Source organism: Haliaeetus leucocephalus, unplaced genomic scaffold (genome assembly GCF_000737465.1).
Source record: "Haliaeetus leucocephalus isolate CR32 unplaced genomic scaffold, Haliaeetus_leucocephalus-4.0 Scaffold687, whole genome shotgun sequence".
NCBI lineage: Eukaryota > Metazoa > Chordata > Aves > Accipitriformes > Accipitridae > Haliaeetus > Haliaeetus leucocephalus.
This window is the reverse complement of record NW_010973123.1, coordinates 4,852,870-4,865,631: the sequence shown is the minus strand read 5'-3', so window position 1 is coordinate 4,865,631 and position 12,762 is coordinate 4,852,870. Positions and strand designations below refer to the sequence as shown.

General features: G+C 38.0%; 1 protein-coding gene across 1 annotated transcript in view; it reads left to right on the top strand.

Annotated features, from left to right (window-relative positions):
- Positions 1-12,234, top strand: part of MYPN (myopalladin) — a 48,872-nt gene extending 36,638 nt beyond the window's left edge. The window contains exons 13-20 of the mRNA XM_010579977.1: positions 2,019-2,240; positions 2,785-2,934; positions 3,868-3,947; positions 4,467-4,593; positions 6,112-6,319; positions 7,020-7,185; positions 9,442-9,575; positions 11,631-12,234. Of these exons, the coding sequence (XP_010578279.1) occupies positions 2,019-2,240; positions 2,785-2,934; positions 3,868-3,947; positions 4,467-4,593; positions 6,112-6,319; positions 7,020-7,185; positions 9,442-9,575; positions 11,631-11,800 (1,257 nt within the window). The 3' untranslated portion in view covers positions 11,801-12,234. The remainder of the gene's footprint in view (positions 1-2,018; positions 2,241-2,784; positions 2,935-3,867; positions 3,948-4,466; positions 4,594-6,111; positions 6,320-7,019; positions 7,186-9,441; positions 9,576-11,630) is intronic.
- The last annotated feature ends 528 nt before the right edge of the window (positions 12,235-12,762 follow it).

Here is a 12,762-nt window from a genome sequence, read left to right as displayed (position 1 = left end):
TGAAGAATGTATCAGAGAGCAGAGTGTCCCTGTCAGAGTGGAGGGAGAGCATTAAAGGTAAGGAAGGTATCTTGAAGGGGGGACCCAGCGATCTAAGCTCCCTGTGAACACTCCTGTTACCTTGTAATTACTGGCACGGCTCCAAAGCTGTGTGGAAGAACAGATCTGCAGCATCGGAGAAAAGAGGAGTGGAAGGAGGACTCAGTTTCCAGTAAAGAGAGTTCATTCATCAAAGTCCTTTCCTCCCTGCTTTGAGCTGTCTACCTTTTCCCACCATAGCTAATCTTTACTAGACCTGACCTTACAGCAACCCCCCCCCCCAAAACTTTAGATGAAGAGACCGATAGACAACATCTACCATTACAGTACCAAAATCAGGTATTTATTCCACCATGGCAACTTCCAACTTTTTTTACTTTGTGCCTGCCATGTTTTCTGCCTCTCACACCCAAGTCTCACAGACCTCTGTCTCCTCAGAACTCCCTGTAACCTCTCAACCTTTGGCCATTTCTGTCTCTTTGGTCTCCTGAAGAAATCAGAAGGCTTTGTCAGCTAAAATTTTGAGCTGCCTCTCCATCTTTGCTCCTTACTGTTTGGGAACTACTGGTCATAAGCATAATCAGCAGTATGATGGAATGGCTTAATGATCAGGGATCTAAGTCCCAGTGATTTGGGATCTTTGCTGGTTCTTTAACTTTCTGTAAGATTTCAGACAAGATGCATTTTCTGAACCTTGCTTTTTCAGCAAATGGAATATATCTAAGGATAGGCTACCTCCTTATTTACTATTCACCAGTTTCTAAAATTCTATTTATACTTTTGGAATTGCTTAAGTATTTCTCTTCCAAGCCACAGATCATTTCCTTCCTGTAACAAAGCAATGAAACCCACTGTAATAGCACTATCTGACAGATTAAAGTGAGATTCTGAAGACCCAAACTTGCCACAGAAGTAGAATAAAACATAAGCCTGCTCTCAGAGATGTCAGTGCCCTTCAACAGGAGCAGGAATGCAAGCTCTGGATTTACAAACTGCATAAATCCAGGTCTGAGCAAGCCGTTTTGGTTACTGCTATGGGCCTACATATGGTAATACAAGCTTCCCCACAATACAGTTTATAATGACTTAAGCAAGATATTCTTGCAGCTATCTATATTAGTGTAGCGAGGCAACATCTGCTACCAGCAAAGTCCATTCAGGTGTATCTATAGTGCTCCATCATGCCCAGGATAAACATTGGTTTGGTGTCAAAAACTGAAGCTGGCTGTTGGTCTGAAGCTTCACATATCACAGCAAGAGACATCTGGTCAAATGCCTCTTGGTCCAGACAAGACATCCTCATGCAAAACAGCTAAGTAACGAGAGGTTTCTAACTGACTTCAGGGGATTAGGAGGAGGCTCATAATCACATCAAACTCTCTGGAAATGGTCATTTATGTAGGAATATACTCGTTTTCTTGCATCATCTGTTTAATCTTCTAAGGATTTTCATGTGGTATGTTTTGCTTACTCAGTTAAAACAGCTAGAAATCTGGTCAAGTTATAACCTGAAGGTAAATTACTCTGAAAACATTTCACTTTCTTCCTAGCTTTCTCTTCTAGTAGGTACGGTTTTCCTTATTTAATTCTGAATTGATATATATAGCAGTATTCATTTCTATAATTTGCTGACTAATATTTGAACACAAAATCCTCAAAATTTGGTATATTTTAATGATCTTTTTTGATCAACAGTGTGCAAGAGCATAGTTTTTTCATACGGACTTAGAGGAGGAATTGCGTGTTTGATTTTTTAGCTGCCTTTGAAAAAACTCAGTTTCATTAGTTACATTCTGAAAACTTAAGATGCAGTGAGAATCTGTGTCTGCAGACCAAATTCAGACTGTTTCTATGTGTTCTAGTTTATGTAGGCTTTTTTATTTTCACTTATGTTAGAATTAGTCTAAAAGTGCAAATGACTGCAAATATCACAGAATACGACTCATCTTGTTCAGAACTGTGCCTCTTTCACTCCGCAGGAGTACAGGATTTCAAGCTTTGAGCAGAGGCTGATGAACGAAATAGAATTTCGCCTTGAACGTACCCCGGTGGATGAATCAGACGATGAAGTCCAACACGAGGAAATTCCTACAGGCAAATACATAGCACCGATCTTTGATAAGAGACTCAAGCATTTTCGGGTAATGGAAGGATCTCCTATTACATTCACTTGCAAAATAGTTGGAATACCTGTTCCCAAGGTAGGTCATTCTCTCTGTTAGCAGTAAAAGAATAAAAATCAACTACCCGCTATTTTCTAGACATCCCTCTGGAAAGTCTCACTCCTAAGAACATGGCTTTGTGGAGAGAGCTCTAAAACAAATTATTTCCCCCCCTGCTTTCTAAAGTATCAGTATCTGCTCCTGAGCATGTATCAGGCCTTGATGTACTGTATGGACTGTCTCACAACCACCTGTCACCAAGAGAAACAGAACTTCATAAACCCCTAAAAGATTAACTTCTCAGAAAGATGAGAACAGATCTGAGATAACCAGTAATGTGCCTATAGCCAAGAAAAGAGGACCCGACAGGCCCAACTCTGTAAAGGAGATACGCAGCTTTCCGAGTTCAACCTGGAATCATTCTATTTCACATTGTAACTGATCTGAAAATTTTATAATATTCTAAAATTTTTACTAGCAATTGGTCAACTTTTGTCACGTTCTTATCTGCATTTTTTTCTAGTCACTATTCCACTACAGAGCAAGTGTTAAGTCACTGGGGGGGGGGGTCTGATCACTACAGGTATACTGGTTCAAGGATGGCAAGCAGATTTCAAAGAAAAACACACATTTCAAAATGAACAGAGAAGAAGATGGAACATGTTCTTTACATATTGAAGATTCTACTAATGATGATGATGGCAACTATACGATTATGGCTGCAAACCCACAAGTAAGGTGTTTTATTTTCCTCTACAAAAATGCTTTTTTCACCTTTTTGTAATATATGTTAATAAGAGCACAGATTGGGCCACCTAGTCTGACATCGAGTGGTGACTATATAAAAAATCAGATGCTTCAGAGGAGAGGAGAGGAAACCATGTAATGAAGAATGATGAAACGACTCCCCTATTCTTACACATCCCAGTCACCATCATTACGGACCTTTTTTCACATTAATAACTCCTGCCCTATTTTCTGACCCCCCCACTGTTGCTGATAGATACCTTTTGAGGTGTGGTGACAAGACAGACATGATATTTCAGGCAGAAGGAATACAGCAAGGGGAAACAAAAAGTTACATCAAATTTGGAAGTGTTACCAAACACAATTACTCTTTATCTAGGATGTGAAGATGTGGATCTGCAAATAGCCTCATCCCCTAATACCATTCTCCTTCACCCTATGTGCTAGCATAGCTGTTTATTTAGCAGTACACCCAAGCAGATCAGGCAACTTTTTCCAGTTTAAATTTTCCCTTTCTTCTGAATTATATTTCAGCCCAACTACTTTTCAGTTTCTGTGTGGCTGCATGAACGACTATGCTAGTACAAAGTTACTAGCAGACAGTACCTGTGGAGACACAGTAGCAGGCAGGAACAAGCAGGGACAGACGCTGCTTAAGCTGGTTTACACAGCACTGCTGCTAAATGCATTGCCACAGCCTGGAAGAGTGAGAAACACACTGCTCTAGACACACAAAGAAACCCCTGCCTCAACTGCACTCCACCGCATGCTAATAGCATTTGCTTTGAAAAAGTAATATTTACACTATAGTTCAGTTACTTTATAAAAATAAATCCTAACACATTGTAAATGTTAAATATTTATACTTTGAAATGAGTTATTAACCAACTATTAATTCTGTTTCCATTGTGATTTGCAGGGGAGAATCAGTTGTTCAGGCCACCTGATGGTTCAGGGTATCCCTGTTCGGGGCCGAATATCAACAATTCAGCCTCACAGGTAAAAGGAAAGACAAGTCCTTCAGACCCTCTTTATGTTTTTTACTGAAGGCATTCAAAATAACTAGCTACTGTACTTCAATGCACTCTGTACTTCAGTTCTCAACCATAAAATGGAAATAACAGCAGCAGTTCCCTCCCAACAGGTCACTTCTAGAATGTAGTATTTTTGAAGGTCATCTTAAATACAGTGAAGTTTAAGTTTAAAGTATTGTTGCATTTACCTGTTGCAGTGGAGTTAAAGGCAAGGGATGGATTAGCAAGATGAAATTCAGCCAAAAAAGCAAAAAGAAGTGAAGGACAGCTTGGAAATCCAACAATATTACATGACATAGTTAATTTGATAATCTTTCTAAATGGAAAATAGGCAAGTACTAAATTACAATCAGTCCATTTCTTTCTGCCCTTTTATTTAACTCAAGCTATCTGTTCATCCTTTTCCACAATTTCGTCCTTTTTTAAAGCATTAGGGAAAAAAAACTTGACTTCCTAACATAAACATGCGATTTTTGTGTTGCAGAACACGACCCCGGGTGCCAGAAGGAGACAAAGAGGCAGTTCAAGAACGTTTTTTCAGGCCATACTTTCTACAGGCTCCAGGTGACATGGTAGCACATGAAGGGCGACTTTGTAGGTTGGATTGTAAGGTATTAACTGCTTCCTCTGTTCATTCTTACTTTCCCTACCTCTGTATGCGTATTGCTAGGTGTCTTGGTGCACGCATGAACACTTTCTGTTGAAGTTTTAATGTTTCATTTTTTAAAACTATTTCTTATTGCCATTGTCTCTGAGCTGATTCAGGGGATTTCTTTTCAACACATGCTATATGGAATGAAGAACATATAAGTAGAAGGCTCACTTAAAAGGTTGTTCAAATTACTAGGTATGTTCACCGTGTCCTTTACCAGTCCTAACTCCAGAAGTTCATCTGGGAATGACAGGTCCTTCTGCTCCATTATCAGATTCTTGAACATAATCCAGAATAGCACAAAACCATGAGAAAGAGAGGATTCAGCATGTTGTATTCTGTTCAAACAAATGTTCCCATTGTATTAGACTGAATTAGTGAAGATTAATACTCCCTGAAAAGAGGGAACAGAGCCCAGTTCATTTTATGCTTCCCCAGCACGCACAGATGCAGAGCATCCCCATTTACAGATTCAAATCCCCACATGAGAGAGTTGTCAGAGGTTAGAGTACACACAGTGAACATCCTGTTACTGAACAGCTTTAAGAAACTCATCTGCTTCAACATATTTTGGTAGTCCCTCTATGTCCCAGTAGCACAGCAATGGTGGTAGTGCTGACACGGACCTCTTCCATGCTCCAGAATATCTCCTACCCTGAAGAGGGTAGAAGCTCTGAAGCAGAAGTTAATGCCCTGAAATGAATGAGATTCATTACTACTCAATTTACGATGCAAAGTTTACTAGGGAGCATGCCAAAGAATTTGGTTATTCTTAGCTCTGCTATCCTGGCAGAGCTTGTGAAGCCCTAAAGCATGTCTGGTATTGCACAAACCTGGAAGACAGCAGTCCTCGTTCAGGCAAGTTCCACTTCCCTCTTTCTCTGGTTTGTAGAATATTGTTTGGAAAGCAATATTTTAGACATGAGAAAGTACTTCTATTTATTGGAAAGATCTTTAAGACTATAATACAGTCTACTAATCTTTCTAAAAAATACTTAATCTATAGTGTTCTAAAGCATGTAAGTTTAACAGCTACAAAGAACTATAACATTCTTCATCAAATTTTACAAAATATAGAATCATTTGTATAGAACTCTTTTTCATCTCTATTATACTCTGTAGTGGTTTAGAACCATGGTTTTGATTTATACTGAGCACTAAAAAAACCAGAAAACTAGCAGATTACTAGGAGTCTTTTGTGAATCTGATATATAACCAAGTTTCTTCCTTTCTGACTAAGAAAAATGTAGGCATCTCATATATTTGTTTCTCTTGGGATTATGTTGCTTGTTTGTTTTCTGTTTTTCTCCCTTTTGGAACTAATCAGCAGAAAAAACAGAAGTTGAGAAATAAAGAAAAAATCTTTCTATTCTGGATTCTGACATCATTCAGATGGTATCTGAAAAAAGGCATATGAATTTACTAAAATCTATTTGTCAGTCGGACATTTGTCTCTAGCTGTTTTACTGTCTGTTAGGTGAGTGGGTTACCAACTCCAGACCTGACGTGGCTTCTAAATGGCAAACCTGTGCTACCAGATGGCACCCACAAGATGCTGGTCAGAGAGACTGGAGTTCACTCTCTGCTTATTGATCCTCTCTCACAAAATGACGCTGGGACTTATACTTGCCTTGCCACTAATAAAACAGGACAAAATTCATTTAGTCTGGAGCTCACCGTTGTAGGTAAGAATCATTGAAAAACTAGTCACAATGATGAAGTTATTTGTACGTGCTTCTTCAAACTTACCTTACTTGGTTTCCCTACAGACAAGCATAAATAAATAGTTAATCCACTGATAGTAGGAGAGTTCAACAGCTATAAAACTCATCTAATGAGGCCTGGCACTCAGTCAATAGGTGCACTCCTGTTATTAACAGAGGGCTGTAAGAATTTTGTCTCATCATCACTTTACCTCTTTTGTCTTGGCAAAATGACATTCTTAATTTTCTCCAAAGAAAATGCTTAGGGTTAGAATTCATAACATATGTTGAGGTCTCCTAGATTTCAGTCCCAGTTTTAGTAGTTTAAAAATGTTTTGAAATATAAAAATGCAAATCTGAATACTGTTTTTTAATAAAGCCTTACAAGATGTGAGATATTGAAATTCACAGATCTGCCATTAATTTCCTGCAATGGTAGTTCGTTTAGACCCATTAGATATGCATACATTCTTTTATGAACATCAGCTCTCCCTATTATTTTCTTTATGTTCCCTTACAAAGACTATGTCATGGCATGTCACTTTCCTTCCAATACCCTATTAAAAGGTCACAATCTATTTTGATATCACAAGAATAAATTTTCATCATGTTCTTTCATACTCTTCAAAGCAAAACAAAGAATAACATACCTGTTGTTCAATAATTCTTTTTCTTTTTCCAGCAAAGGAAGTCAAAAAAGCCCCCATGTTTTTGGAGAAGCTTCAGAACTGTGGTGTTCCTGAAGGGTACCCGGTCAGATTAGAGTGCAGAGTTGTGGGAATGCCACCCCCCATATTTTACTGGAAGAAGGATAATGAGACCATCCCATCAAACAGAGAGAGGATGAGGTATTGTGCCATCATACCCATGCTTGGAGTTTCTTGTGGCTGGACCAATTGTCTACATGAAAACCTGTGTGATAAGTACAGGTGGTGTTCTTCTTAAAACAATTTCTTTCACCCACATAAAGTTTTGAAAAGATGGCTTCACTGTGAGGTGAACAATAGCTATTTCCTTGCTTCGGAATAAAGGCATGGAGCATGATACGCCACTGCTTCAGAGAGTGGTGACAGACCTTTCAGGCCATAGGCCTGATACAGCATATGCATCTTCTTATCAAAGATACTATGATACACTATTTTAATTCATTTTAGCACCTTATGCTCTCTCTAAACTATTTTTCCCCACTTTAGTTCTAACTATGCATGAATTCAAACTCAGAACAGTTAGGAACATGGTTTTGAATGCCCCAGAGCACGGGATAGTAGAGAGCTTAGCATATCAGATACAGAGGCTGATAACAAAGTTTGGTCACAAACATAGGCAAAGACTTTGATCCATGCTTACAAAATACAACGTTTGGGTTCAGCTCTTGCATTCAAATGCACCACTGTTTTTTAGGTTTTGCAAAAGAAAAGCTGATAAAACAATGTGCCTGGCTGTAATTAATGAGAAATTAATTGCTTTCATTTATTTTTTAAAGATTTCTACTTCAGCATAAATCTGATTTTTAATATTTTATTTCACTTGGCTCCAACTAATGATTTGATGCAGTCATTGGATCTCTGAGATCAACTTCAAGAAGTACTACATTTTTACACACATACCCTGCAGGCTATCTGTAAAGAAAAGTGGCTCTGCAGCAGCATACCTATCACGAGGGAAAGCTTGAAAAAAATCTTTCAGTGGTCTCTCTGTCCCCACTCAGACTGCTGCCCCTCTCCAAAAAGCCCACCTGACTCTAATCTTCTATAGCTTGTAGTCTTTATTCCTCTGCCTCTAAGGCAGATTATTCAAGGATTTATTTCAAGTACTGGTACTTTCACAGGAATTATGGTTATACACATGCAACTACTGTAGTTAATAACAGCTGTCGTAAAATGCCTCATTTCCAGTTGTTTCACAGAAGCTTAGAAAATAAGTTTTTGCTTCAGCTCAGCAGAGGAATGACTAAGGGAAACCTGCCACACCTCAGAATGCCAGGAGCTAATATCAGGCTTGTAACACCACTGCTATTTCAGCCAGTCATGACCAGACTGCCTGTCCCAAAGGCTTCAAGGGGTTCTGCATAGATCCATGTGAGCAATGGGCAGCATTGTCCTTGTTTGTCCCTAACTTGCCTCTCTATTATCTTCCTGCCTGAAGCCAAGAGACCTTTTTTCTATCATGATATGGACATGCATGAACTTCTATAGTAGTGCACCCCCAGTGTAAGGTAAATTATGTAGTGCAGGGAGCAAAGGGTGAATGTTCCCTTTTTTATTAGAGCTGTCAGAAGCACAAAATGTCCTCTTGACCTGAAATTTTGTGGTTTGATGGTTCATTCCAGTTCATAAGGAAACAAAATCTCAAATTTTAGAACTTCCTGCAACTTCAAGTATTCTGATGTGCTCATCTCCCACCCCTTCCTTTATAATGAGGGAAACACTTGGGTTGATATAAAGGACCAACCACAGCCTAGAGAGCAGAGGAGCCCCAGTTCTCTGATATACTACTGAATAGTTTTCCCTGGAAACTGCAGCCAGAAAGTCTTGGATCACTGAAGAGCAAAGGAAGAGAAAGGAATAATGAAGCAGCTTTCTTTTAGAGTGTTGGCTAAACAAATCTTTAAGACTTTGCCACACAGTCATTTTCTCATGGAAAAGGGTGCCATAAGAAAGTTTTTGACCGGCTCCAGTTACTGTTGTGAAAAATATCACAACTTTGTACTAATGGTGTTTGTTACTGGTGTTTTGTTATGTTATTCTTCCAGCTTCTGAACTAAGAAAAAATACATTATGACTGTGCAGCAGCTTTGCATGTGTTTAGTTCATTGGAATTCAATAAACAATTCCAATATTAACACATACAGGGCAACAATTCAGCTCACACTATCACACCACGGCTTTGCACAACTGAGAGGAGCACGAACAGATTTCAGCTACTCTGATCATTGGTTGAGGCCATACGGAAAGCAAACCTATTGACTATAAATGTCTTGGACTGCTACCTCTTTGAGAATAGAAGTTAGGACTTATCTATTTCATATTTAATGTACATATTGTAAAATCTCAAAGTTGATATGCTCTTGAGAAATACTAATTCCAAAACACTTGTATTCCCAGCATGCATCAAGATGCAACAGGGTATGTGTGCCTCCTCATTCAACCTGCCAAGAAAGCAGATGCTGGCTGGTATACCTTGTCTGCAAAAAATGAAGCTGGTATTGTCTCTTGTACTGCTAGACTTGACATATATGGTAGGTATTGGCTAGTAAGTAAAACAAATCAGAATTTATTTTCTTTGACTGGTCTCAGCCCCCACCTAGTTCTCAGTTCGTAAACTGCTGGTTTTGATGTGAATCAGAAATTAGTGTAACAGCATGGCCACAGCTTAATGTGGCCACCAGGAGGAGGTATAATGATACAGCTATATGACCAAATTAGCTCTCCTGCATCAGTTTAAAGGCAGGTAATGAGAAAAAACAGAGGAGGAGTTTTGCACAATATTCTCTACTCCCATTTTCCACCTTCCAAATGCCCTAGACACATAATAAACATGTATTCAAGTTGAACCTTAACTCTGTTCCCTCTGACTCATGCCTGTGCTACAGCCCTGACCTGAGATGGAACAATAAATTGCATAAAAGAAAGTAGACCCCTTCTTCTATGGACCATGTATAATGCAAACTATGCCTAATTAATGGAGACTAGTTTCCATCTAACATGTTTGTCTAGGACTCAGAAGGCCCCAGCCCAGTTCAAAAATTACAGCACATCATTTAATTACTCTGTATCTATGCAAGATGTAATAGTTAAGACAATTTATCTAGAGCAAGAGAGTACTTTGATCACTTAAGCAGCATAATAAAACAGAAATCATATTCCACAAACTGTTGGATTATAGCCATACCCTCAAAGGAAAAAAACCCCACATTTTCAACTTTATATTTCTCATTTTGTAAAAAACCCAACACTTAATTATCAGGGATAACCCCAAGTCACCAGTGCATCCCTGTTTTCCACCACCTTGTGGTGATATAGACAATAGTAATATAATGGTCAGGAGAGGGCTGGTGAGAGTCTGATTCAAAAAAGGTCACAGAAAATTAAAAATAATTCCTTAGGTATCTAAACGTTGCAAGACATAAATTAAGTTTCATATGAAGGATTCAAAGTACAAACAGGAAAAAGATGGAAAGTAAGAAATGCTTCCTGATTCCAACCACATTTTCTAAAGACGCTGCAAGTCTTACACACCAAAGGGAGTGACAGAAATAATTTTTCTTTGTCCTATTTTGAATGGACGGGGTTGGGGGATTGAAGGTGTGGTCTGATATTTGCAATTCCACGTGCAAAGAAAAAATAAGGAGTGTATTGTTCAAATAGAAACAAATTGGGGGCTGCAAGCAAAAAGGAGGCTCTTTTTCAAATATTTCCAGATAGACAGGATCAAAATTCAGCATGGAAAGACATTTCCTATCAATGCTTAACATGTAGATTGTAGGTCTCCCACACTAAGCTATTCTCAGACTACTGTAGCCTGAACTTCTACCCTTTCGTTTTAATTGCTGACAGATACGTTTGTCCAGTTTGGATGCAGACCTGGAGGTTTTGTATGGAAAAATACCAGAAAAGATAACATCAATTTCCCCTTTCTGAAGTGTTTTAAGAATGATAATTATTAAGTATTATATAAAAGCTAAATATTCTTACAAAATTATAATGGCATTTGTTCATATGGGAACATGTTCAATGTTACTTTTAAATTACTGAATATGTGTCTTTGGATTACATTTCTTTCAGTATCTTTTAAAAAATCTAGGAAATGTGTTACTACTTATAAGTAGTTGAAGGAAATAAAAATTGTAATCACTTCATAACAAAAATTCCCTATATTATTACTTTGAAATTAAATACCATAAAAAAAAAAATATCAGGAAGTCCCACAGAAGATGGAGTAGTCCAGTTTGTTCATCTCTGTTCATGCTATGGTATGTTTTTAGTTTTGATTGCAAGAGCTTTGGAGAAGGCTCCAAAGATTAAATGATTAAATTTTTGACTTTGTGAAAGCCATGTAAGTGTTGCCATTGAATAGAACAGGGATGGAATTCCATCTGTAGACTTCCATAAAAATAGTCAACATATGAAAATGGTAATATCTGAAGGAACAGACTCTAAAACAGGCAACAACAATGCTATGCTCTCTTCAAGGATGTTGGAAGCAACTTTTCAGTTGTGTGCATTGACTTCTGTTGTTTCATTGCTAACTTAATTAGAGGTTTATACAGCCTATTCTGTTTCTCTTGCTTCAGCTCAGTGGCACCATCAAATTCCACAACCGATAAAGCTTCGACCTGGTGGCAGCCGATATGCAAACCTTACCAGTCAAGGACTTGATATTTTTTCTGCCTTCCCAACTACTGAAAGCCTTATGCTGTTTTCATCCCCAACCCAAAAGGTGGTGGAGAGTGAAGAACTTTGAAAAACAAACAATTGTTCCAGTTACACCTGCAGAGACACTAGAACTGTGGGGAAAAAAAAAAAAAAAGAGGTACAAGTCAAGATGCTCAAGGTTTACAAGCAACTTGTTTGTGATTAAGTATACTGCTGCTGCAAATGTTGCAAGTAACATATCATACAAGACTTTTGCGTATTATTTTACTGCAGGATAATTGTGGTATGGAGTGTTGTGCAATAAATTCAGTACTGTGTAGTTTGCTAAGAATTACATAGTAAACATAGTTTTCAGCACCTAAAAGCCAATACCACTTTTACTGCTTGAATTAAAGCTACTGTACTGTAGCAAGCCATGCTAAGGATTGATGATGTTTAGCTGGAATACTGCCAGTGAAAACATTGACATTACAATAACAACAATCTTGAATGAGCGTAAACAACAAGACTTTGAATGTAATTCTAAAAAACATGCCAGATAATCACAAAGCACAAGTTAAAGGGAAAAGATGTAACTCATTTTTATATATTATTATGCCAGATTATCTTAGAATTTTTGAACTCAAGACTAGGTAAATATAGCGTTTCATGTAGGTACAGCTGTATACCCTATATATTTATAATTGTGTGTGTGTGTACTCCATGAACTGTGTATTCATGGTGTAAGGATTCATAAAATAAGGTACAGGACACGTGCATAGGACGCTAACATAGGAAACAAAAATTCCTGGTGTCTGAAGCATGTTCTCTAGAGCCCATAGCTGAAATTATTTTCCAGATGTGCTTCATACTTTTTTCTTTACAATGTTACTGATTCTCTGCCTTTAAACACAGATGATACCAACCTTGTAACTTCATGGTTTTTAAATATCAGTCTCTTTTTCCTAATTTTTAACGTGACTAAAAGAAAAGTGCATCTACCATCTAGTTCATTTTTTAACTAATGGAAAAGGAATTATGATCCGGTGGAATTTGCATTTTCACCATCAT